The following is a 27,538-nucleotide window of genomic DNA, read 5'->3' on the forward strand; positions in this document are numbered from 1 at the left end:
GAACTCTGGCTCCAGGTGAGTCGTTCTTCCAATTCATTTCGGATCCTGCCCCTCTCGTCGGCGAGTTAAGTTGCCCCTCGGGGCCCTGTGTGGCTCCACCGCGCGTGTCCCGGCTCCATCCCTACATTCTTTCTTGCTCTTCCGCTGTCACAGCCAAGTTCCATTCCTGACCGAATCCGCGTCCGTCTTCTCCGCTCGCTCCGAACGCTCAGCCCCCGTTTCGGGGGAAACAAATCAGAACGTTGACCGAAACTGACTCAACATCGAGGACTGTGGATGGTATTTTAACTTTTTCATTTTTATTAACGTCCACACTTAACAATGAGTACTCGTCACTTTCTTTAAAGCACCGCGAAGGCCTGCCCTCAGGCCGGCGGCTGTCCGCCCCGAGGCGCGTTTCAGAGGCGCAGGCGCACACGCCGCTGCCTCCCGGGGCATGACGGGATGAGGGGCGGGGCGCGGGGGCGCGCAGGCCGCACGCACCGTGCGCGTCCAGGCGGCGGGGTCCAGGTGGGCTGAGGTCCGCGCGCCGCCGCGGCTGCCCTTTTCCGAGGCGGGAGGGGCAGACGGAGAAGGCTCGGGCCTGGCGGAAGCCATGTTTGTGGCACGCAGCATCGCGGCGGACCATAAGGACCTCATCCATGATGTCTCTTTCGATTTCCACGGGCGGCGGATGGCGACCTGCTCCAGCGACCAGAGCGTCAAGGTGCGCGCGACCCTTCGGGCGGGGCCGATCCCGGAAGGAGGAGAGTGGGAGCGTGCGCGACCCGCTGTGTGTGCGGAGGCACCGGCGCGTACAAAGGGAACTACTTCCGATTTTGAGGCGCGCCGCCGGGCACGAGGCCTGGAACCCCAGGGAGGCAGGCAGGCTCGGGCAGACTGGCCACCTCCCGCCCTCCTCGCTCCCGATGCTGGGGACAGGGCCGCCCCAGGGGGCCGTGCTGCGGTGGGTCTGCGCAGAGGGGGGGTGTCCTGGCCACCTGCGCGCTCCCGCCGCCGGGGGGGGGGCGACGACACTGCGAGCCCGCGGGTTTCCCGCCAGTGCTCGGTCGGGTCCTTGTGGGCGCGAGCCAGGGAGCTTCCTCAGCTTAGTTTTTAGTAGGGGTTTGTCGGTCCACGGATTGCCGTCTGTAGCTGCACTTAGTTACTACGCTTGTTCAGTGAGAGGACTGTGCCTTGGAACCTGTAGGGCAGTCAGTTCGCGGTGCGTTCTCAAGTTCAGTGTACCTCATCCCTCACCTGGGGAGGTTTCGCGGCTTGTGTTCAGATGGGAGGCTCCCCTTGCTTCGTGATGAAAGAAAAATACAAAATCCATTTACATCCAATGAAGTTCTCTACTTACTATTTAGTAATTGGAGTGTTTCTTTTTTCTTAACATATCTTTATTGATTTCAGAGAGAGGAAGGAGAGAGGGAGAGAGAGAGAAACATCAATGATGAATCATTGATCGGCTGCCTCCTGCAGGCCCCCGACTGGGGATCGAGCCGGCAACCCGGGCATGTGCCCTGACCGGATCACACCGTGATCTCCTGGATCCTACCTAGGTCAACGCTCAACCGCTGAGCCGCGCTGGGCTGGGCTGGAGTGTTCCTTAAAGTTCATGTAAAGCTCTTGATACCGCTCTAACAGAATTTCTGTGAACGAGGATGATATTTGGGATTTAGGAACCTCAGAGATACAGGGTAAATGGTAATAGACTTGAAAAGATGAAAGCTGAAGTGTGGATGATTTGCATTCTCGACAACGCCAAGATAACTGGAAATCTGAAGGACATTATTTACTCCTTGTTTTTCATAGTCAAGTTTGATACCTGTGATTCCCTCAAAGTTATAACTACTTTTCCTTTTTGAAAAAGGGTAGTGCCACCAAATCCATCGAATAATAAAACATAACTTGTAAACGGTTTGGAATAACTTTTTAAAATTATTTTTCTGTGTGTGGTAAACTTATCATTTTAAAGTGTACATTTACAGTTCAGTGGTGTTAAGCACAACATTCACATTGTGCAATGACCACCTCTGTACATCTCCCGAGCTTTTCTTCAACCTCAGCAGACACTGTACATAGCAACTCCCTCTTCCCTTCTGCGCCCAGCCCCTGGTCACCTCTAATTCTCTTTCTCTGTAAATTTGACTGTTCTGGGTACTTCATATAAACGGAATCATACAATATTTGTCCTTTTATGTCTGGTTTATCTCACATGTTTTCAGGGTTCCTATTAATAGCATGTATCAGAATTTAAGATTGAATAATATTTTGTTATATGTATACACCACATTTTGTTTATCCATTCTTCCATCTACATTTTTGCTGTTGTAAATATGGCAGAAAGGTAGATGGATGAATGGCAAACAAAATATTAATTGTATAGGCAGTTACATTTTTTCTTTTTCTTATCCACTTATTACTGAATCATCTAGTAGATCTTTCATATTGGAGGTTTTGTCTGTTAGTGTTGCAATGAAGATCTTCATTAATTTAGCTTTTTATATATTTTGGGTAATTTCCTTAGGCTCATTCCAGTAAAGAAAATAGTGAATATTTTAAAAGCATTTGAGAATAATTGGCAAATTGCCAGTGAGAGTATTGATTTGATAGTATCATTTTTCATGTTGGGCATTATCATTACATTTTTTCTGTTTAAGTGTTTTTATGTGGTAAAATATAGATAATATAAAATTTACCATCTTACCCATTTTTAAGTGTACAGTAAGTGGTATTAGGTACGTTCATATCTTTCTGTAGTCATCCACCTCCAGAACTTTTTGATTTTGCAAAACTGAAACCCTATACCCATTAAATAATAACTCCCCATTCCCCAGCCCCTGGAAACCACCTTTTTGCCTCTGAATTTGACTACTCTAGGTATCTCATGTAAGTGCAATCATACATTTGTCTTTTTTGTAACTGGATTATTTCACTTAGTGTAATGTCTTTGAACGTTGTGGCATATGTCAGAATTTCCTTTTTAAGGCTATTCTATATGTATTGTGTATATCACATTTTGCTTATTTATCTGTTCATGGACCTGGGCTGCTTCTACATTTTAGCTATTGTGAATGATGCTGCTATGAATGTGGGTGTACAAATATCTCTCTGAGACTCTGCCTTTTATTATTTGTTTTTTAAATTAAATTTATTGGGGCAATAAATTTGATAACATTATGTAAGTTTTAAGTGTACAGTTCTATGCATCATCATCTGTGTTCTGCATTGTGTGCTCACTACCCAAGTCCTGGCGCTCCTGTCACCATGTATTTGACCCCCTTCACCCTCATTTTCCTCCCCTTACTCCCTTCCCTCTGGTAACTATCATACTCTTTCCTGGTGCCTGTGAGTTTGTTTTGTTGGTTCGCTTGTTGCTTTCTTTTTTATATTCCACATATGAGTGAAATCATATGTTTCATGTCCTTTTTTGTCTGACTTATTTCGCTTAGCATGATACTCTCAAGATCCATCCATGTTCCTCCAAATGGCAGCATTTTATTTTTCCTTATGGCTGAGTAGTATTCTGTTGTATGTATGTATCACATCTTCTTTATCCAGCTATCTGTTGCAGGACACTTTTACGATGTTCCCATGCTTTGGCTACTGTGAATAATGTTGCTGTGAATGTAGAGGTATATATATCTTTACAAATAAATGTTTTCAAAATTTTCAGGTAGATACTCAGAAGAGAGTGGATTGCTGGGTCATATGGTAGCTCTATTATTTTTTGAGGAACCTACATACTGTTTTCCATAGAGGCTGTACCAGTTTACATTCCCACCAGCAGAGAATGAGGGTTCCCTTTTTTCCAAATCCTCTCCAACACTTGTTATTTCTTGTCTTATTGATAGTAGGCATTCTAACAGGTGGTATCTCATTGTAGTTTTGGTTTGCATTTTCCTTAAAGTTGAGCATTTTTTCATATATCTGTTGGGCATCTGTATGTCTTGGGAAAAGTGCTTAGGTCCTCTGCTTATTTATTTATTTATTTTTATTTTTAATTTAATTTTTATTTTTGTTCTGCTTATTTTTTAATTGGATTGTTTTATTGAGTTGTTTGAGGTCTTTATATATTTTGGATATTAGCCCCTTTTTGGAGGTATCATTTGTAAATTATCTTTGCCTATTCAGTTGGTTGGTTTTTTGTTTTGTTGATGGTTTTTTTTTCTGTGCAGAAGCTCTTTAATTTGATGTAGTCACATTCATTTTTGTTTTTACTTCCCTTGCCTTTGGGGTCAATTTCACAAAAACTTCTTGAGACCAAGGTCCATAAGTGTAACACTTGTGTTTTCTTCAATGTATCTTATTGTTTAAGGTCTTATATTCAAGTCTTTACTTCATTCGGAGTTCATTTTGAGTTAATTTTTGTACATGGTGTCAGATGGCAGTCTAGTTATATTCTCTTGCATGTGGCTTTCCAATTTTCCTAGCACCATTTATTGAAAATGCTTTCCTTTATCCTTAGTATGCTTTTGGCTCCTTTTTCAAAAATTAGTTGTCTATGATGGGGGGAAAAAGGACATCTGTTATACTTTCAACAATAAAGATGAATTTTTAAAAATTAGTTGTCCATGTACATGTGGGTTTATTTCTGGGCTCTCAACGCCATTCTACTGGTTTGTGTGTCCATTTTCTGCCAGTATCATATTGTTTTGATTATTGTAGCTTTGTAGTATATTTTGAATTCAGGGAGTTTGATATCTCCAGCTTTGTTCTTTTTTTCCTCAGGATTGCTCTGGCTATTTGGGATTTTTGTGGTTCTATACAAATTTGAGGATTTTTTGGTCCTATTTCTTTGAAAAATACCATTGGGATTTTGCTGGGGATTGCATTAAATCTATATATTGCTTGAGGTAATATGGACATTTTAGCTATGTTAATACTTCTAATCCATGAAAATGAAATATCTTTCTATTTCTTTGTGTCTTCCATTTCTTTCAACAGTGTTTCATAGTTTTCAGTGGATAGGTCGTTCACTTTCTTAAGATTATTCCTAGGAATTTTATTCTTTTTGTTGCAGTTGCAAATGGGAGTGTTTATTTTATTACCTAATGTTTCATTGTTAGTATATAGAAAGGCAGTGGACTTTTGTACATTGATTTTGTATCCTGCAACTTTACTATATTTATGTATTGTTTTTAATAGTCTTTTGGTGGAGTGTTATGTTTTTTCTATATGTAGAATCATGGCATTTGCAAATAGTTACATGATTTTGCTTCTTCATTCCCACTTCGGATGCGTTTTTCTTTGTTTTGCCTGATTGCTCTGGCTAGGACTTCCAGTACTATGTTGAATAACAGTGGCAAGAGTAGGCATTCTTGTTTTGTTCCTGATCTTAGAGAAGAACCTTTCAGTTTTTCACCATTGAGTGTATTAGCTGAGGGTTTGTCATATATGGCCTTTATTATGTTGAGGTACTTTCCTTCTTTGTCCATTTTATTGAGTTTTTTAATCATAAATGTATGTTGTATCTTGTCAAATGATTTTTCTGCATCTATTGATATGATCATGTGATTTTTAAATTTTATTTTCATTAATTAATTAATTATATATTTTTAGCCACGGTATCGCTGGTGGCAGCAGCTGCAGAGCCGATGACTTCAGGTCAGGCCGCAGGGTGCCTGTGCCCCTCTTCATGATCACATGATTTTTATCTTTTGTTAATGTGGCGTAATGTGTATCACACTGATTGATTGTGTATGTTGAACCATGTTTGCATCTCTGTACTGAATCCCACTTGATCATGATATATTATCTTTTTAATGTATTGTTATGTTCGATTTGCTAGTATTTTGTTTAGGATTTTTGTATTTGTGTTTATCAGCGATAGCAGTCTGTAATTTCTTTTTGGGTGTGTTCACCTGTGCAAGTTCAATCCTTTTTGTCCTGCCATTACGTGTTTTTGTTGTCACATATCCCTTTTTACGCTGTGTGTTTATTTTCAAATTGCAGAAGCTATAGTCTTTTAAAAAATACTTTATCCCTCTTAACCTTTATGTTATAATTGTTTAATATGCTATTCTGAAATAAAGTTGCAGTTTCCTGCTTCTGTCTCTTTGTTTTGATCTTACTCACATTTTTGTATTCTTTTGTCCTTTTGTTTCAGGTAGAAGAGCTCCTTTCAACATTTCTTGTACTGCAGGTCTTGTGGTGGTGAATTTTGTAAGCTTTTGTTTGTGTGGAAAAAAGCCTTTATTTCTCCTTCATATCTAAAGAATAACTTTGCTGGATATATATTCTTGGCTGCTGATTTATGTCTTTCAATATTTTGAATATTTTTTTTCTACTTGCTCCTAGCTTGTAAGGTTTCTGCTGGGATAAAAAGAAAAACGATAGTCTAGTGGGATTTCCTTTATAGGTTACAGTCTTCCTTGGCTGCCTTGAGAATTCTTTCTTTGTCATTAAATTTGACAATGAAAGAATTTTTGGGGAAGGTCTTTTTGGATTGAGATATTTAGGTGTTCTGTTGGCTTCTTGGATTTGATGGTCCATCTCTTTCCATAGATTTGGAAAGCTCTCATCGATTATTTGTTAGATTAGACTCTGTTCCCTTCTCCTTCTGGTATCCCCATTTTTTTCCCCTCCTCAAGGTCTCAGCGTAATTCTAGAGCTAGTGTTACCACACATCAGCCTTTAATTCAGGTAATACATGAGAACACATCATTGACCTACCCATTATTATTATTTTTTTTCCTACCCATTATTCTTATATTATTCTTTCTAATGGAGTCAAACAATTGTTGTGAGTTCTTTCATTTTTTTTTTTTTTTAAACTCTCACTTCTCTCTGTTCTTCCACCTGAGTCATTTCTAGAATTCCATCTTCGAGATCACTAATTCTTTTTCCATCTCTTTTGTTACCTAAGTTCTCTAATTCATTCTTCATCTTATTTATTCAGTTCTTCAGCTCCAGAATTTCTGTTTGATTCTTTATTATAGTTTCAGTCTCTTCGGTAAAGTACTCCTTTTGTTCATTGACTTATTCCTGATCTCATTGAACTTCCTTTCTGAGTTTTCTTGTATCTTGTTGAATTTTTTCAGAACTGCAATCTTAAATACACTGTCATTTAAATCATAATCCCCCATGTCTTTGAGTTTGTTTTCTGGAGACTTTAATTTTCTTTCTGAGCTATCTTGTTACCTTGCTTATTTGTGATATCTGATGGATTATTTCTCTGCCTAGGCATTGAAGAATCGAAATCCTTTTTAGATACTGTTTTGCTTTAACAATGTAGCGGTGATAAGTAGAGGTCTTTCTTTGGTTTTCCACTAGATGGTGCTCTGTGACTGGATCACCTCTGTCTCTGGGCACTGTTTCTATGGTGGGATGTGATGGTGGGGCTTCAGGCCTGTGATTTCTTAGCCCTGCTTCCCTACAGACAGAGGCTGCTATCTGTACTGTACTGTCTAAGGTGTTCCAGCGGCCTCTACTGGGTTTCCTCACAATGAGTAGGGGAGGAGTGGGCGAGAGGAGGTAGGTTTGCCAGAGTCTGCCTTTGTTTTTTTCAACTGGATTTAGCTGCACTGCCCATCAGCCACTTAGGCTGGAATGTTGCTTCTGCCTCTTGGCCTTCTCCAGGCTGCTAAGTGAGGCTGTATTCTGACAGTGCCACTGCTACCCTCTCAGCTACAGCCGGGAGAGATTCATGCAGCTTTGTTTTTTTACTCCTGGGCATATACCTGATAATGGTGGCTGTCAGTTTGCAGCTCCCGCATCTTTGCACTGCTTCTTGCCTCCGTCACTGGACTCAGCTGCAGTGTGTGCTGGCCACTCAAGCTGGAATGCTACCTCTGCCCTCTGCCCCCCTCTCTGGCCTGCCAAATGAGGGCTGCCATCCCTTTCCTCCACTCCTCACTTCCATATGTCCACCTGCAGATGTCTCAGTGAATGGATCTCTCAGAAATGTTTGTGTGTTAAGCAGGGACTCCTTTGTTGAATTATAGTTGTCTGATTTGTTGGAACCTCAAAGGGAGAGACCAAGAGGTCTTCTTACTCTGCTATGATGCTGATACCACTGTGAGACCCTGCTTTTAACACTTTTTGGGTATATGCCCAGGAGTAAAATTGCTGGGTCATATGGTATTTCTATTTTTAGTTTTTGAGGAGACACCATACTGTTTATTATTACATATTTTAACAGGTTAAAATGTCATCTTGTTATTGTAATCTTTATTTTTTGTTGTTGGTAAGGTTCAGTAGTTTGGTTTTGTTTGTTACATGTATAGTTGATTCTCATTATTTGCAGATTGTGTATTTGTGAATTTGTTTACCCTCTAAAATTTATGTTAACCCCAAAATCAATACTGTTATTTTGCTGACATGAGCAGAGGGGCAAAAAATTGGAGTTGCTCCTTTTACAAGTTCCCAGTTGAGGTCCAACAGGGTGACACTCCTCTTATTTTGATTCTCATACTGTAAACATGTCCTTCTCATTGTCTGTTTATCATCACATTTTTCATATTTTTGTTCTTTTCATTGGTGACATCACTGCCTAGAATGGTGCCCAAGCACAGTGCCGAAGTGCTGCCTAGTGTTCCTAGGTGCACAAAGGCTGTGATGTGCTCTAGGGAGAAAATGTGTGTGTTTGAGGAAACTTCATTGAGGTATGAGTTATAGTGATGTTGGCTTTGAGTTCAGTGTTAATGAATCAATAATATATACTAAGTAGATGTCTTTAAACAGATACACACATAAAACAAGGTTGTGTATTGATTGGTTAAGAAAAATGTTGTGACCAGAAGCTCCTATGAATCTCACCTTTTATTTTTCTTAGGAGCAATGGTTCAGTATTTGGTAATTCAGTGTTTGTGGGAACATAGAGACCATAACCACCTTGAATAATAAGACTTGACTGTAATTGGAATAGTCTTTATTACCTATTAGAGCTCAGATTCCTTGACCCCTCCAAGTGCTTAGCCCAGTGCCTGATACATCTAAGGCTCTCAATAAATATTTGAGTGGATGAATGTTTGCTTATTGGTTGTATTCTCTTGTGAATTCATATTCACCACCTTTGCCCTAATACTGATATAATCTTAATGTTTTTCATATTAATTTTTAGGAATTCTGTGTATAAAATATCTGTCTTTTAATTTCTTATAGGTTTGGGATAAAAGTGAAAGTGGAGATTGGCATTGTACTGCTAGCTGGAAGGTTAGTATTTTTTACAATAATTAAAAAAAATTGTTTACTATCTATTTGGGAGTATCAGTGACTTGCTGTTCAGCTTTGGGAGAATTATAAAATTTATACTTCTTTTCCTAAAAAAGGAATTTTACATTTTTCACTGTTGTTTTTTTAAAATATATTTTTATTGATTTCAAAGAGAGGAAGGGAGAGGGAAAGAGAGATAGGAACATCAACGATGAGTCATTGATCAGCTGCTTCCTGCATGCCTCCTATTGGGTATTGAGCCTGTAACTCAGGCATGTGCCCTGACTGGGAATAGAACCACAATCTCCTGGTTCATGGGTCCATGCTCAACCACTGAACCATGTCAGCTGGGCTACATTTTATTTCTCTTAGGTAGATATGGAGGAGTGGAATGTCTGGGTTGTATGTTTTAACATTCTAAGAAACTGCCAAACTCTTTTCCAAAGTGCCTGCACCATTTAATATTCCCACCAAGAAATATGTGAAGGTTCCAGTTTCTGTCCATCCTCCCATACACTTGATATATTTTTTCTCTCTTATTTATTTTTTTGGTTATAGCCATCTTAGTCGGTGTAAGTGGTATCTGATTGGGCTTTGATTTATATGCCCTTAGTGACTAAAGATGTTAAGTTTTTATGTGCTTATTTGCCATTCATAAATCTTTGGTGAAGTGTCTTTCCAAATATTTTGCCCTCTTCCTTTTTTAATTTTTTTTTAAATCTTTTAAAAAAATTTTTATAAATATATCTTTATTGATTTCAGAGAGAGGAAAGGAGAGGGAGAGAGAGATAGAAACATCAATGATGAGAGAGTCATTGATCGGCTGCAGCTCACAACCTGGGCATGTGCCCTGACCGGGAATCGAACACTGATCTCCTGGATCCTAGGTCGATGCTCAACCGCTGAGCCACACCCGGCTGGGCTTCCCTTTTTTAAATTGAGGTGAGATTCATACAACATGAAATGTATTATTTTAAAGTAAACAGTTCAGTGGCGTTACCCTATTGACAGCGTTGTACAGCTGTCACTTCTGTCAAGTTCCAAAGCTTTATCATTCCAAAAGGAAATCCCTATTTTTTGCTTTTTAGTTTCACAGCATATTTCATAAGTACTTTGGAGTGTTTTCAAAGACTTTTTAGAAACATAAACATACCAATAAATACTATACTCTGTTTTGCTTAACTAATTTATTGTGATGAACATCTGTGTGCAATTTTTATTCTTCAGTTAGATTGTGCTTTACTGGGAATCTGACATTTAACATCTGCCCTAGCATATCTTTTTACTTAATAGCCTATATAAATAAAAATTAAAGGTGAAACAAGAAAAAAACTAGAGAAAACAAAGAATAAAAACTAAGGGTGTAAGGTTTACCTTTGAGTGATGATATTGTTATGTAGAAGTTAACAGATTATGAAAGTGTTCTGAGATTGTTGAGTGTAAAAGTGTTAGATATGCAGAAGCATGAAACAAATTTTGTAAACATGATGGGTGGACTGATGTTTGTTGTCATACAGTATTTTTCCTGGAAAGCACAAATGAAAGTCTATAGATGTGAAATTCTTTAAGACCTTTCTGTTTTTTTGGTTTTTTTTTAAATTTTATTTTTTTTTATCAATGTGAAGAGTTGAAGAATAGTAATTTGAAATTTTTCCCTTGTAAAGATACTGCTACTGCTCAGCCAGCGTTGCTCAGCCAACGTGGTTAAGCATTGACCTATGATCCAGGAGATCGAAGTTCAGTCCCTGTCAGGGCACATGCCAGGGCTGTGGGCTTGTCCTCAGTGGGGGGCATGCAGGAGGCAGCCAATCAATGACTCTCCATCTCATCATTGATGTTTCTATCTCTCTCTCTCCCTTCCTCTCTCTGAAATCAATAAAGATATATTTAAAACAAAAATACTGCTACTGAGCTTTAAATTATCTTCTCAGAATATAAGGATTTGGACTTTTCTGTATTTGCTCACCCATTGCCTCTCTTCCTAGAAGAGTCCATTGTCTAGACAGACATCAGAATCACTTAAGTATTTTGTTGCTATATGTCTATATACTATTAGGCTTTTGAAGCAAATACTTTTGATTAATCTTATTTATTAGGTGGATGTTTCCTGTAGATATATTTTGCAAAATTAGTGGACTGGTAGAGTCTCTGTTTAAAAGCTTGTTTAGGCTAAACTCTGAAGCAGGTCTCTATTAGCACTAGAAGAGGTCAACTTTATCCAGCTTGATTTTTCTTTATTAGTAAAATGTTTGAAGAACTTGACTCCAGAAAGCTGCAATTCTAAATATAGAATATCCTTAAGTTAAAAAGTTTTAGAATTTATCTTTTTATTTAAATATTAAATTGAATAGTTTCCTCCTCTTACTGAAAGTAAAAATATCTGTATTCTGTTTCCTTAAGTAAAACCTTATGTGTGTGAAATGAATAAGCTCAGTTTTTTGTTTTTAATTCCTCAGACACATAGTGGATCTGTGTGGCGTGTGACATGGGCTCATCCTGAATTTGGACAGGTTTTGGCTTCCTGCTCTTTTGACCGAACAGCTGCTGTATGGGAGGAAATAGTAGGAGAATCAAATGACAAACTGCGAGGACAGAGTCATTGGGTGAGGTATTTCATGGTTTTTGGGAAATGTGGGGGCATGAGCATCCAAGGAGCATTAGGCTTTCCAAGAACACTTCAGGCACTTCATAAGGTGTTACCACTCCCCTCTATGTTTACCAGTTTCATTGTTCTTTCTCCCCGTTTTTCTATTTATCTCATTTTTTTCTTGGGCCTGAAATGGTACTTAAGAAGAGTACCCATGGCATTGTTTAACTTTAATGGTGAATCCAGAGTATTTGCTTTGTCATAGAGTACACTAAAATTCTTTAAAAATTGTTTTTTCTCTTTTGTGGTTACTTTTTCTTTCTTTCAGTATATACTCTTCTTCATCTGATTCTGCTTTAACTCTAGCTCTTCCCTGATTGGGTGTTTGAATTTAGGCATAGTGTGTTTGCTGTTCAAGTTTTGTGTCTGTAAAGTGAGAGAATTGAACTCTATTGCTTTTAAAACCCATTCCAATGTTTTCTTGTTTTTTCCCTCTTTATATTTCATAAAAGATATTCAGGCACAGGTATAAAATTCAAAAGGTACAGACAAGTGTATACATGGAGAACTTCCTCTTTTCTGGCCATACAGTTATTTTTCTAGAGGCAACCACTATTACAAGTTTTTTGTGTATCCTTCTGGGTATATTCCACATCTTAAAAAGGATGTAAAAAGAACAGCATCAGGTGGGTGGGGTCAGACCAGACCGCCTTTCAGCAACCTCAGTACTTGAGTTCTGGCTAAGAAAGAATTCAGAGGCAAGACTCAAACTGTTAGTTGCCTTTTCGCTCTCTTTGTAGTGTCCTTCAATGCACAAAATTTTGAAATTTTCATGAAGTCCAGTTTATCTATTTTTTTGTTTTGTTTTCTGTTTTTGGTGTCATACTCAAGAAATCATTGCCAAATCCAATGTCATGAACACTTTCCTCAGAATTTTCTTTTAAGAATATTGTAGTTTCAATTCCTACATTTTAGTTTTTGATTCATTTTGTGTTAATTTTTGTATATGGTCTAAGGTAAGGGTCTAGTCCTTTGTATTTAGTATCTAGTCTTCTCAGCACCTTTTGTCGAAAAGACTCCTTTCCCCATTGAATGGTCTTGGCACCCTCATTGAAAATCACTTGATTATATATAGCGAGTTTATTTCTGAACTCTGTTCTGTTGGTCTATATGTCTCTGCTGATGCCAATACCATACTGTTTTAATTACTGTAGGTTTGTAGCTTGAATGCTATTTAAACTGTTTTACAATTCTTTTTTTATGATGGAAGGGGTTGGTCTCATGGCCTTTGTACTAAGGCTTCCCTAAGGCAAACAACTGCTTAGGAGGAAAGAAGGGAAATTTATAGAAGTGCTTTTTCTAGCAGTTGGTCTGAGATGGATCAGTTAGTATACAATTTGACTGGCTTTGGGAGTGGTGCCAAATAAAGGATTTTTATTTGAACTTAGGTATATTTATTTATATTTAGTTAATTGTCATTAATAAATTTAATATTTTAGTATTTGTGTTGGTGTTATTCAGTGATTTTTGTAGACAAAAGTTTGCAAAGATGGTATCCTTGAAGTTTATGTAATACTCTTTTAATACTAATATTGACTGTCCTTAAGATGTATTTTGATAACCATAGATAGTAAACTGTTGGTTTCTAAATTTTATTGATGTTTGCAGTCAAAAATAATCTTATTTAGGTGCCATAAAATAATTTATAAATGCTGTCGTGGAATTCTGTAATTATCACAAAGCCAGCTTTATACTGTTCTCTTGGTCTCTACTACATGCTGTCTCTTAAAAATGGATAGTGATGGTCCAAGTAGGGTTAACTGACGTGATGCTTGAGGAAGGAAGTTGCATGTCTTCCATTTTACTGTTAAAGAATCTTAATTCATTTAATTTACTGCTTGTAGCATACTTTGCATGACAAAACTACGTATATGAAAATTCTAACATTTTATGGTTTAGTGACCAGTCCACTTACGTAACTTAATAGTTACGCCTTCTAAGGCCTACTTTTTTCTGCCCTAAATAGAGTAATTAATTATTGGTCACTAATTTGTTACTGATTGCCAGGTGTTTATGTCGTATTTTGCCAAGTGCTTTGGAGAACATTGAGGCCAGGTAGGTTTTAAATAACTTATTCAAGATAATATATCCTAGTAAATGACAACAGCAGTTCTGTGTGATTTTAGAGCCTGTATTCTTTCCATTGTACAATCCATTTTTTATTTATTTTTTGGTATGGTAGTCTCCCTTTATCCATGGGAGATACATTCCAAGACCACTAGTGGATGCCTGAAACTGGATAGTACCAAACCCAATATATACTATGCTTTTTCCTATACATACATGCATATGATAAAGTTTAACTTATAAATTAGGCACAACAAGAGATAAACAACAATAATAAAATAGAATAATTATAACAATACATTGTAATAATAGTTCTGTGAATGTGGTCTCTCAAAATATCTCATTGTACTATACTCTTTTTGTGATGATGTGAGATAAAACAGCACCTACGTGATGAGATGAAGTGATGTGGATATGCTGGATAAAAGGATGATCCCTGTCCTGAGCTGGACGCTGAGAGATTTCATTCTGCTACTAGAATGGTGCCCAATTTAAAACTTATGAATTGTTTATTCCTGGAATTTTCCATTTAATATTTTCGGACTGTGGTTCACTGCTGGTAACTGAAACCACAGAATGCAAAAACACAAATAAGAAGGGAACTACTGTATATAATTTAAATTAATTTTTTCTTTTTCAGGTTAAGAGGACAACGCTAGTGGATAGCAGAACATCTGTTACTGATGTAAAATTTGCTCCTAAGCATATGGGTCTTATGTTAGCAACCTGTTCAGCGGATGGTATAGTAAGAATATATGAGGCACCAGATGTCATGAATCTCAGTCAGTGGTCTCTGCAACATGAGATCTCATGTAAGCTAAGCTGTAGTTGTATTTCATGGAACCCTTCAAGGTAAGCTTGCATAGCAAACTTCTGATAATTTAATCCTAGTAAAACAAATTGGTAATTTTTTTAAAATTCTCTCCCAAGAATATGTTTTTATTGATTTTTAGAGAGAGAGAGGAAGGAGGAGAGAGAGAAAGAACCATCGATGTGAGAGAGAAACATTTACCGGTTGCCTCTGGTACATGCCCTGACCAGGGATCAAACCCACAACCTTTTAGTGCACAGGACTATGCTCCAGTTAGCGAAGCCGAATGCTTTTTCTATGTTTATTGATATGATTATGTGTTTTTTATCCTTCATTTTGTTTATGTGGTGTATTGAACCATCCTTGCATCCCTGGAATAAATCCTACTTGGCCATGGTATATGATCTTTTTAATGTATTGCTGGATTTGATTTGCTAATATTTTTTTCAGGATTTTAGCATCTATGTTCATCAGGGATATTGGCCTATAATTTTCTTTGTAGTGTTTTTATCTGGTTTTGGAATTTGTATAATGCTGGCTTTGTAAAAAGAGCTTGGAAGTCTTCCTTCTTCTTGAATTTTTTGGAATAGTTTGAGGAGGATAGGTGTTAATGTCTGGTAAAACGCACCTATGAAGTCATCTGGTCCATGGCTTTTGTTTGCTAGGAGTTTTTTTTATTATTTTGTCAATTTCATTAATTATTATGGGCCTATTTAGGTTTTCTGATTCTTCCTGATTAAGTTTTGGCAGAATGTATGTTTCCAGGAATTTGTCCATATTGCTCAGGTTGTCCAGTTTGTTGGCATATAGTTGTTCAGAGTATTTTCTTAGAATCCTTGTATTTCTGTGATGTTAATTGTTACTTCTCTTTCATTTCTGATTTTATTTACTTGGGTCCTCTCTCTTTGTTTCTTGGTGAGCCTGGCTAAAGGTTCATCAGTGTTGTTTATCTTTTCAAAGAATCAGCCCTTGGTTTCATTGATTCTTTTTTTTTTGGTGTGTGTGTATTTGTTTTTTTTTAGTCTCTATGTCATTTATTTCTGCTCTGATCTTTCTTATTTCCTTTCTACTTACTCTGGGCTTTTCTTATTGTTCTCTTCCTAATTCTTTTAGTTGTAGGGTTAGATTGTTTATTTGATGTTTTTCTTGTTTCTTGAGGTAGCCTGTGATGCTATGAACTTCCCTCTCAGGACTGCTTTCACTGTGTTCCATAGATTTTGGATTGTTGTGTGTTTGTTTCTGTTTATTTCCAGGATGTTTTTGATTTCTGCCTTGGTCTCATTGGTGATTCATTTATTGTTTAATAATCTATTTAATCTCCATGTGTTTGAATGTTTCTGAGTTATATTTGTGGAACATTAAAAAAAGAGTGAGATATAGAAATTACTATGGAATTTAAATCTATTTGAACTATTATAAATAGCTTGTTTTATTTTGTTACTATAGAACTTTGCAGTTTACCTGGTACTTTTCTTTTATTAGGCAACTTGATTCATTATCAGAAGCTTTAGTAATCAAGCTTTAGTAATAAAGAACTAAATTTTTTGTTTTTTTCTTATTACTACATTTTGTTTTCAGCTTTATGAGTTGGCAAATTGCCATACCAAGGTCAAAGATTAAACAAGGGTGTCATGTTCATTGAAATATTACTTAATCTGGTTGAGGGAGGCAAAAGAAACGTAGATATTGATCTGGGTAATTAGATATTTAATTAAATAGAAATAAGTGATTTAGCCTAGAGTTCAGTAGAGTTCATTCTCTCATTGCTCATCTTTTTGCCTTTTAAAATAAGTCTAGAGAAGAGAATGACATTTGGGGAGTATGGGAATATGCCTTCTTGAGGGGTTTATTCTTTTTGTACAGAGCACTTAACATCTTTTTGCTGTGAATTTAGTAACCATAGAGTTACTTTTCATTCCATAGTTAATGACCAGGTCTTTCAGGAATAAAAATTTGAAGACCTTGTAGGTGGTTTTTAAAAAATCTACTGAATGTTTGAAACCTTTTCTTATTTGAAAGAAAGCAATTTTCTTTCTCAGCTATAATAAAATGTGGTAAAAACAATACGAAAGGATGGTATCCTTGGTCCTCATGTTGAACATTCTCAAGGACACACCCTCCCAAGGTGATGCTGTGTTGAATGTGTGACAGGGATTTAATCACAGTCTTGCAGACTTGTAGATTCTAGAGCTGCTTGATGTCAGTTTTTTAAAATTCTCTGAATTAAATATAGTTAATTTAATCATTACGTGGAATATTTCTTACTTTTCATTTCTAGCTCTCGTGCTCATTCCCCCATGATAGCTGTAGGAAGTGATGACAGTAGTCCAAATGCAATGGCCAAAGTTCAGATTTTCGAATATAATGAAAACACCAGGTCAGTACTACTTTGGTTTATGTATTGTTCCAAATTGCATGTAATTATTTGAAATGTTATCCTTTATTCATTAGCAGAATTACACATTATTTATTACATACTTGCTGATTTCCCATGATATGCTGTGTCCTGATAAACTATGATAATATAAAATTGAATGATACAGAGGACAAGGTAATTGATTTCCCAGTATGTACCATCTTGTAGGGAAAACAAACAAGAGAGTAAAAAGTGGTGATGGATTTTATAAACCAGGAGAATCAGGATGTTAAGAGTTTACACCCAGGGGGAGTGGACCAGGAAGGTTTACCCAAAAGCAAACCTGTAGGATGAGTAGAAATTAGCCAAAGAGGGCAAAAAATTCCAGATGGAGAAAACTGCATGTGATAAGGTCCCTGAACAAGAGAGCCAATATATTTTTTACTGTGTTTGGAACATAAGCACAGAGAAGTGTGGTGAGAAATATGCAAGGCTTATATCTGCAAGACCTCATGCTCAGTGTTTAGGTTTTATTTTAAGGGTAATATGAAGCCAATGAAAGATTTTTAAATTGGGGCATAAAAGGATCAAACGATAGTTTAACTCTTCTGTAGGTGTGGAAGGTATTTTGGAAGGTGACGTGAGTGGATTTAGGGCTAGGGTGCTGTGATGATAGTCCAGGGGGAAGATTATAGTGGCTTTGAAATAGAGTAGTGGCAATGGGGATGGAGAGGAGTGGACAGTTTGAGAATAATTTAAGAATTGGTGTCAGTAGGATCTGGTGGGTGATTGGATGTGGAAGGTGAAGAAAAAGGGGAGAGCTATCAAGGTGATTTCCAAGGTTCTGGCTTAATAGTTCAATGCATAGTGTGTAATTTATTGAGATAAAAAATTCTGCAAATAGGTCAGATTTGGGTAGAGTGTAGCAGCATGTGAAGAAAATTTTAATTTTGGTCATGTTGAAATATCTGTAACACCTCTGAGAGCCATAAGCATTGTGTACTCAAAGGTATACTCAGTCTTACAGGAGAAAAGCGCACCCACCAGGTGACTGGCTGGGCTTCACATGTGCTAGACAAAATTCTTGGGTCTAGTAGTCAGATATTGGGTGGGGCCAGAAGTAGAAGAGAAGGACTATTATAATTTCTATGGGCTCTGCAATTCAGAATGTTACTACTTGGGTTTTAAAGTGGTTCTTATCCCTGCCGTCTACCTTCCTAGAGTCTTGATTTCTTCATAGAGGCTCTGTCTGCAAAGGTGCTGTCCAGTAGAACTTGCCGTGATGGTGGAAATGGTTTATACCTGCACATCTGATGCAGTAGCCATTAGCCATGTGCAGCTATTGAAACTTAAAATGTGGCTACTGCAACTGAGAAACTGAATTTGTTAATTTTTATTAATTTAATTTTGAATAGGCACATGTGGCTAGTGGCTACTGTATTGGCCAGCACACTTCTAGAATGTAGAAACTTTCCTTTAGAACTCCTTTTAAGCTATCAAAGCTATGAACCACATTAATAGCACATTTTAAAGTGGCTTCATGAAGACCTAATGTTTTTAAAGTAATTTCTTTCGACCTTAGCTGAACAGAGTGAATAATCTAAAACTTAAAAGGTGGACCATTTCTAAAACATAGGAAAATAAAAAGTACTTTATAAATAAGATTTTAGTAAAGGGATAAAGGACTTGGATTTAGTTCTGGAAGAAAATACAGGGCAGATAGAAAGTACCTGAATACTTAAAATAATCCAGTGATAAAGGTATGAGTCTCTTACCTAGGAGAAAATATATAGATTAGGGGCTGGATCTCCTGTATTACCTCACATAACAGAGAGCCTGGCTATGGAGAAGTTCTGGAGTTAGTTAAGTGGCTCAGTTGCTCAGTGATGAGGTCAAGGGCCTTAGTATTTTTCTTTTTTTTTTTCTGTCATCCTTAGTTGTGTTGGTTTCAGTTCTTTAGGATCACAAGAGTTCCAGGATTCCCATGCAGGTATAAAGAAGGGCATTTCCTTTCATGAATCTTTTTGTATTAGGAAGAGAAAAACTTTTCTAGAAGCATCTTAGCCACCTTTTTCATTGGGTCCTGTTGTCCAGAATTGGGTCACTTGTCCAGGCTTTAGCTGCAAGGGAGTCAGCATGTGCCTGGCATTTTCTGCATTTAGTGTGACAGAGAAGTGGCACTGGGTAGGTAACACTGTCTGCATGTGTTGTGGTGGGGGTGGGGAGAGATTGACTTAGGAAGTTATTAGACATTTGAGTTCAGCTCTTTTTTGTTTTTTTGGGGGGTCTGGTTCTTTGAGTTAAGAGTCGTTTGCAGGTTTTAATAGATTGAACATGTTACATGGAGGACGTGATAATAGACTATGTAGCATTAAGTTATTAATACCGAGTTGATCTTTTTGTAAGAAGTGACACCATTCAGTACATAGGAAACAGTATCAAATGAACTGGTATTGTGTATTTTTATATCGGTGAATGAAAATATTAAGACAGACCTGGCCTTGATAATGATACATATAGGTGTCCTGCATTTATATAGGTTATAGGGCGCTTTCACATATCTTATGAAATTTGAATGCTAACAGCCATCTTATAGGTAGGGTAGGTAGCTTTTATATTAGCACCATTTCCCAAATGTAGAAAGTCACACCAACAAAGTAAAATGACTAGTCTAAGGTCAAATAGAGGAGTCAGGACCACATAGTAAAGCAAGGATATAGATGAGATTGTCCAGGGTGATCATATAGGGTGAGAAGAGGCCAAGGAGGGAACCTCAAAGTGCGAACCAGCTGAGAGAGATTTCAGAAAGAATGTTGGGATGAAAAGAAGGCCAAGTAGAGAATGCTAGGAACACCAGTACAGGGTGAGGTAAAAGTAGGTTTACAGTTGTGAGTATGCAAAACACAGTTTATTCTTGTATTTATGAATTGTGCTGTTATTTTCCATACAAACAACTGTAAACCTACTTTTGCCTCACCCTATATTTCAGAGGAGCGTGCTGGAAAGCTAACCACCTCTCCAACACACAGTGCTTTAGTTCTGTCCCTGATAGTCAGTTGAAGACAGAAAGACATAATAGGAAAATCGGATATGCCTTCTCCTTCATTGTCTTATTCTCTATTTGCAGATACAAAAATAGACTTGTAAGGATAAAGTAGACTTTGGTATAGATAGCTTTATCACCACTAAAAATCCTCAATTCCTGTCTGTTACCAGCTTTTTTATTTCCACTGAAATACTTAAGAAATTCAATTACCCTTTTCTTTAAAAAGATATTAATAGCTAATAGGATCTTATTTTAAATAAGTTTTGCTTAAAATATTTTAAGCTAAACTTAAAAAATCAACAGAAGAAACCCAGGAGGTTATATAAGTATCCTAGGGCTGCAGTAACAAATCACTACAAAGTGGTGACTTACAACAAATTTATTCTTAGGTTTCTGGAGTTCAGAAATCTGAAATGAAGGTGTTGTCAGGACTGTGCTTCTAAAATCCTTCCTTGTCTTTTCAAGCTTCTAGTGGCTCCAGGAGTTCCTTGGTGTGTGGCAGCTAAGTCCAATCTCTACCTCTTTCTTCACTTGTCTATCTTCTTTATGTCTCTGTCTTACCCCTCTGTCTTTTATAAGGACACTCAACATTGGGTTTAAGGCCTACTCTAAATCCAGGCAATGTTCGCATCCGAGATTTTTAATTATATCTGCAAAGACCCTTTTTCCAAATTAGGTCACATTCAGTTTCAGGGGTTAGGACTTGGACATATTTACTACATACTGTAGAGGTAAAGATTACTTCATTGTGAGTAATATAAAAATAATTGAGGTATGTCAACATGTGGATTTAAAAATGTTTTATTTCTGGAATTTTTAATGTAAATTGTTTTTTGTTAGGAAATATGCAAAAGCTGAAACCCTCATGACAGTCACTGATCCTGTCCATGATATAGCATTTGCTCCAAACCTGGGAAGGTCTTATCACATTCTGGCCATAGCAACCAAAGATGTGAGAATTTTTACGTTAAAGCCTGTGAGGTGAGTTTTTGAAACAGTTACTAATTTGAAAGTGTTCATAACTTTTGATTATTTTCATTTGTGGAGGAGAATGTAGAGGCAACTGTGATCTGAAGAACGTATTCTTTAATGAACATTTCATCTATACATACATGATTTTGGGGGATGGGGACTTGAGAGATTTATATTTTCTTAATTACTGTATGTTTTATTCAGGCTGATACTAACAATGAATTAGATCCTCTGAATATAATTGCTACAGTATAAGTGTTTGAATGAATGAGAGGTGGTGGTTCAAGGGAAAATTAAATTAGCACTGAGATATTCTTATGAATAACCTTTTAGCTTTAATTTTGGAATTGTGAGTTTCAGTCATTTTTTTCTTTCCTTTTTTCCTTCCCTCCTCCTATTCTTCTCTTCTTACTGCTTTTTAAAAAAAATAAAAAATCCTCACCTGAGGTTATGTTTATTAATTTTAGAGAGGGAAGAAAGGGGAGGAAGAGAAATATCGATGTGAGAGAGGAAATGATTGGTTGCCTTCTGTACCCGTGCCCTGACTGGGGATCAAACCCACAACTTTTTGGTGTACAGGGTGACCCTCCAACCAGCAGAGCCACCTGGCCAGGCTCCTACTGCTTTTCTTTAAAATAAATTATTTCACCTATTGTATTCCTCTAATTTGGGGGAATAAAATCCTCTTTTATTGTATCTTCTATGAAACAGTCATTCATTATCTTTTTTGTGGTAGGATCAGGCCAGGTACTGTGGAGTCAATTGAACGTGACATGGCCCAGTGAGCTAATGGGGGGAGGGTATGGGAATGTACATTACTATAACATTTTTTTGTTTAGGTAGGTGTGTTTTGTGTGTGTGTGTATCTGTATGTATGTGTAAACCTTTTTACAGAATTCCTCAGGAAAATTTTTTTGTTAACAGGAAAGAACTTACTTCCTCTGGTGGGCCAACAAAATTTGAAATCCATATAGTGGCTCAGTTTGATAACCATAATTCTCAGGTTTGGCGAGTGAGTTGGAATATAACAGGAACAGTACTAGCATCTTCAGGCGATGATGGCTGCGTAAGATTATGGAAAGGTAAGGTTTCAATGAAGAATTATTGCCTTATGTCTCTGCTTTAGAATTTCACTTAGAAATGTAAACTCTAAATATTTTGCAAAAAAAAAGAGCTTTCCACAGTTACTTTTATTTTTTTTATTTATTTTTTTAAATATATCTTTATTGATTTCAGAGAGAGGAAAGGAGAAGGAGAGAGATAGAAACATCAATGATGAGAGAGTCATTGATCGGCTGCCTCCTGCACGCCTCCGACTGGGGACCGAGCCCGGGCATGTGCCCTGACCGGGAATCGAACCCCGATCGTCTGGATCCTAGGTTGATGCTCAACCGTTGAGCCACGCCTGGCCGGGCTCACAGTTACTTTTAAATTATGTACTATATTAATTTATGTTATTTTGTACCTTTATCAGTTTACCTAGTCCATAGCAGTTAATGACAAATTGAATTGTTTTAAGTTTCCCTGTGGAACAAAGCAACTTTTAAAACTAAAAGTAACTGTAACAGAATATGCAATATCTCCAAGATACTATTTGTTATATGTGTAACTTGTGCAAACTCAGGATAGGACTAGAGTTCTCTCTTATTTTTTTAAATGATTGGTTTAGCCAATCAGCTATTAATAGGAGAAAATCCAGTATCTGCAGTCTCCCCAAAATTCAAGAGCCACTAATTCTAAAAGTTTCTTAGAAATGCCATGCTGAGAGAGACTGGTCTTGTTAGTTGACACTGTAGTTGCTGTCGTGTGGTGTGCACTTTTGCACAGATATTTAACCATTGGGCAGAAGTGCCTTTGGTTTGTGCACCACTCTAATCAGTGATTTCCCATACCTTGGGTCCAAAAAATTATAGGTTAGTTCATTTACCCTGTGCAGTTATTGTTCTCCAAAATGCAGTTTGGCTAAGTCAGTGTAATTTGATTTCACAGGCTTTATGCCCTTTCCTGTGTCTGGGCTTTAGTGAGACCACCCAGGTCTATCCCAGCAGGCTCCCTAACTTGGGTTTCCTTGGGCTCATTGTCTCCAGTGACCAGTTTTACATTGAAAGAATTAGGCCATATTGGATAAGCCACTCAAACTGAAAGGTTTTGTTTCCTACATCCATCTCTGAGGACATTAGGTTCCCACGTGACTTGTACTTGCATAACCAAGACAACTCTATTACCCTACGCTTACATGTAATTGAAATTTATTATAATGAAGATAAAGATTTTATCTTGATATTAACTTAATGTAATAATGTGGCAGCTTAGAGAATTATCTTCGAGGAAGGGAAATGGGTAATGAAAGCTTTATTTTTTAAATTAGTAATTCTTTTAAGACTTTAAAAAATAATTGTTAAAATTAAGATAAGTTGTTTTGTATTTTAAAATGTCTTTAACATTTATTCTGAGAAATATAGCCTATAGGACACTTGTTTATTTAATTATAGTTTAAGGACATGAACATAGATTTGTGCCCTTGAGCATAGGTTTTAGTCTTGTTAATGTATTTGAACATTTTCCTTTCAGCTAATTATATGGACAATTGGAAGTGTACTGGTATTTTGAAAGGTAATGGGAGCCCTGTCAATGGGAGTTCTCAGCAGGGAAACCCAAATCCTTCCCTAGGTCCAAATATCCCAAATCTTCAAAATTCATTAAATGGATCTTCTGCTGGCAGGTAGGCTGTTTTATTGAAAAATTATAAGTTTTCTTTTTAAATCATTCTGGTAGCCATACTAAAGGTGTGTTATTTCATGGATTTTAAGATTGAAGTAAGAAATCCACCCATAATTATGACACTAGAAAAAACTCACATTGTTAGCTCTATATTTGGCTTCCTTACTCATAATATTTACAGGTAGGTTGTGAGGCCATTAAATAAACTAAATTGTATTCTGAAGTTTAGATGAAGAGGAAAGATGGGATAATACTGAGGATTTTAGTCATAGATTATTAGTGTGTTAGTGAATCTGGTCAAACTGAAATTTTAAATAAAGTACATTAATTAAGGCTTTGTAGAACAGAGTAAGTTAATTTTGTTTGTTTGTTTAAAACTAATGGAGATTATAAGAAGAAATGGTAATTTGTACTTGATTTTTTTTTTAGAATATTTAACATTTTAGATTCTTATTTAATTAAGAATGTTTCACATGATCTAAAGAGTCATACTGTTGTTTTCATATTCAGATTTCAAATATATGAATTTGTATGGTAAATTACTTTCATATGCCTTTTGAATAAGTTGGAATATTCAGGGAACGCCAAAGCACAGCCCTGACACACTGTCTTGTGGTTATCCTGTTGTCATCTTAAAGAAATCAAGAGAATTGTATTTAAAATTTTCTCAACTATTTTTATATTGTTATATTTTTATAAAGAAGTCTTGTTATTTGATTTTGTGGTTTAAGTGTTTGCATGAAAACAATTTCAGGTTACCATAGATATCAGGTTATAAAGATGATTCCTTGAGGCAAAGGATACTTGTGTAAATTAAAAAGAACACACAAAATGTAGTTTTCGGTTGTTGCTCGTATTGCATATTTTCTTTTGTAAAGAACTGTGAAATTTTGATCTTTGTTCTTATTGTGCTAATAACCATGTGTGTGAGATCTGTGATGCTTTCCCCTTCTTCATTTGTACTATGTCCTTTAACAGAAAGCACAGCTGAGTACCTGCTAACTGGAGTAACTTTGCTGTTTTGCTGCTTGTTGCATGCACACAGGAATGGAAAGCAAGCTCCTTTTCCCCATCCCCAGCGCCGTTTGACCTCTCCCAAGATACACCAGCAGCCTGCTTACTACTAATTGCAGTCCAAAGGCTTCTAAAAATACAGTATATAAATATTTTTTTGTATTAGCCAGTTTATTGACAGTATTTGAAACTTTTGAAATGTAAATGGAGAGGCTTTTTGTTGAGACATTGTCATCAAAATAACTTTTTGAAATGCTCCTGAAACATGGGCTTTAAAATGGAAAGGATTATTACCATCCTTATGGTAGTTGGGAAGAGGGAAAATACCACTTTATTCCATTTGGAGAATGTAGGCTTATTTCTTTTGATTTTCTAAAACAGTAAGCTAAAATGATGAATTTTTATAATTTTAATTTGAAGATTGAATAAGTATTTTTCATAAAAATTGTTTTGAGTGCTAATTTGCTTAACTTTTGTAAAATTGGTTTAAACATGATACTCAGTACAACTCTGTCATTTCTTTGTAATATTTTAAAAATATTAGTAAAGGGGGAGAGAAGTAGTAAAATGAAAGTAAACTGTACAGTTTGTAACCAAATTAAATATTTGGTATTGCTTCATTTATAATTTGGTAGTAAAATGAAAACACCTTTGTAAGTTTTCGATTCATATTCACTAAAGAGATAAATGTTTCTAATATGTGCTTATATATTTTTATGGTGTGATTCCATGTTTTAAAGTTTCCTTCAAGTCAAAATTTGGAAACATACTATAAGAGAAGCAGTTAAAATTTTGCTGAAATTGTGCATGCATATTAACTTCCACATTTCTTATTCCAGAAGTTTTTTAATTTAGTTGGCTGCTTAATGTAGTTCATATCCTTATAGAAAGAACTGTGACCTTGATGACAAAGCTATAAATCTGTTTGCTAAAATGCATAAGTATTATGGGTAAGTTATAAAATATCAGAATAACAATGATAGGACATATTCTTTGAGCCCTTTTAGTTTTAAAAATTTTGTACTATTCTAAGTATTTGCAGGAAAACAACTAAGATTATTCAAAGATTTTATTTCTTTGAAAATATGTTGCAATAGCTGGCCATACTTTGTGAAAGTATGTTTGAATTGGTTTTCAGTATCATGTTTACATTAAAAAAGTGTGAAATGTGTGCCAGCTGCTACGACAAATGAAGTGTTACTTAAAATAAAGAAAAAGCTTATTAGATTTGTAAATTGACAGGATAGCATCAAATGTCTGAGAGGTTAGAAAATGTTTTAAATTATAAAATTAATGTCTTTTTTGTAACATTCATGCTGATGATTATTTTTAACATTTTAAGTGTAACAGATTGTAGTTTTTTCTTTCAAGTTTCTATACTTGCTTAGGCAAGTGTGATTAAAGTAAGGGTCTTGATTTTTGCATAATATTATGTTCTGTTAGTTTGGCATGACTATACTAAAGCTTTTTTTCCAGCATTTTTTCCCCCTCTCTTTGGTCCTCTTTGTATTTACTACTTTTCTCTTTTCCTTCTGTTTTTTTCTTCTTCGTTCTTTTCTTTTTCTGTTTTTTTTTGTTTGTTTTGTTTTGGTGTTTTGTTCCTGTCTTCATTGTTTCAGGTATTTTTTTCCCCTTCTGGACTCCCCAGGGGCTGGATCAAGATGGTCCAGTTATGCCCAGCTCCCTCCTCCTCCTTCTCCTCCTCTTCTGGTAGAGCACTCTTGTGATGCTGACACTGCCAACCTCCAATATCCTCATCCTTGCAGACAATCTCTGTCTCGGCCTCTTAATCCCTTACCTGAGAATGAAGGTGTTTAAAACACTGACTTAACACTTAAAGGCTTTATTTGAGTGCTTGTAGATGCTTTCATTCCTGGCTGCATTTGTTTTTCTTCATTTTTCTTTCAGAACATTTTTCTAATTTAGGGTCTGTCTTGCATGTATTACAACCAGAACACAGTGTTTGGAACCTAAATGTGTTGTGCTTCTGCATCAAAGGAAAATTTCTTCATTGGTTGATAACCTTTGATGAATTGAGATATGTACAAGTAACATTCATCTGTGAGAATTATACCCAGTAGCTGACTTCAAAGTGCCTGTTCTGTAAATTTTATTTTGAATTGTTACCATGGTATTAAGCTTCTTATGGTTTGTCATACTGGTTAATGTGAAAGCATATCATTGTAAAGTTCACTCTGCCTTTGAGACATATTAAGAACTTTTTTAATTTTACAGGCTAATATTGAAACTGACCAGTTTGTAAAATAAATCATTCCTGTGTATAAAGCAGCAAAATATAATGTGGACTGTTTGGTCTTTTTATTAAACAAAGGAACTTGTTTTTACTACTTATAATTGCTGTTTAAAGCTTTTGTAATTATTCTCCAAGTAGATTATTTAATAAAATATATTTTAAATATATGAATCTGTTGCCTTATAAAAATAGAATGTATTCTGTTTGATAGTTGGTAAAGCTTTTATCTCCTGAAAATATGTTGCTGAAAATATATGTATAAAACAGCCCGACCGCCATAGCTCAGTCGTTGAGCGTTGACCCATGAACCAGGAGGTCAGAGTTTGATTCCCAATCAGGGGACGTGCCCTGGTTTCCGGTTCTATCCCCGGTAGGGGGTGTGCAGGAGGCAGCCGATCAATGACTCTCTCATCATTGATGTTTCTATCTCTCTCTCCCTCTTCTGATAAAAAAATACACGCACACAAAATAATCAAAAATTAGATGGGTATGACATTTATTTAAAAGCT

At 36.5% G+C, this 27,538-nt stretch overlaps 1 protein-coding gene across 2 annotated transcripts; it reads left to right on the forward strand.

Moving 5' to 3' along the window:
• On the forward strand, nucleotides 1–27,196 carry SEH1L (SEH1 like nucleoporin). 2 transcript variants are annotated; one of them, XM_081149383.1, is made up of 9 exons: nucleotides 1–706; nucleotides 9,091–9,141; nucleotides 11,598–11,744; nucleotides 14,496–14,707; nucleotides 16,945–17,043; nucleotides 20,909–21,049; nucleotides 21,965–22,122; nucleotides 23,612–23,762; nucleotides 24,740–27,196. In XM_081149383.1, exons 1-9 carry the CDS (start codon nucleotides 596–598, stop codon nucleotides 24,750–24,752), a joined length of 1,083 nt encoding a protein of 360 aa, XP_081005509.1. In that variant the 5' UTR covers nucleotides 1–595; the 3' UTR covers nucleotides 24,753–27,196. The 2 variants fall into 2 exon arrangements, with proteins under 2 accessions (XP_081005509.1, XP_081005510.1); XM_081149384.1 differs by having other exon boundaries at nucleotides 26,395–26,680.
• The last annotated feature ends 342 nt before the right edge of the window (nucleotides 27,197–27,538 follow it).

The sequence above is a fragment of the Miniopterus schreibersii genome (assembly GCF_964146895.1).
Source record: "Miniopterus schreibersii genome assembly, chromosome: 10".
NCBI classification, from domain to species: Eukaryota; Metazoa; Chordata; class Mammalia; order Chiroptera; family Miniopteridae; genus Miniopterus; species Miniopterus schreibersii.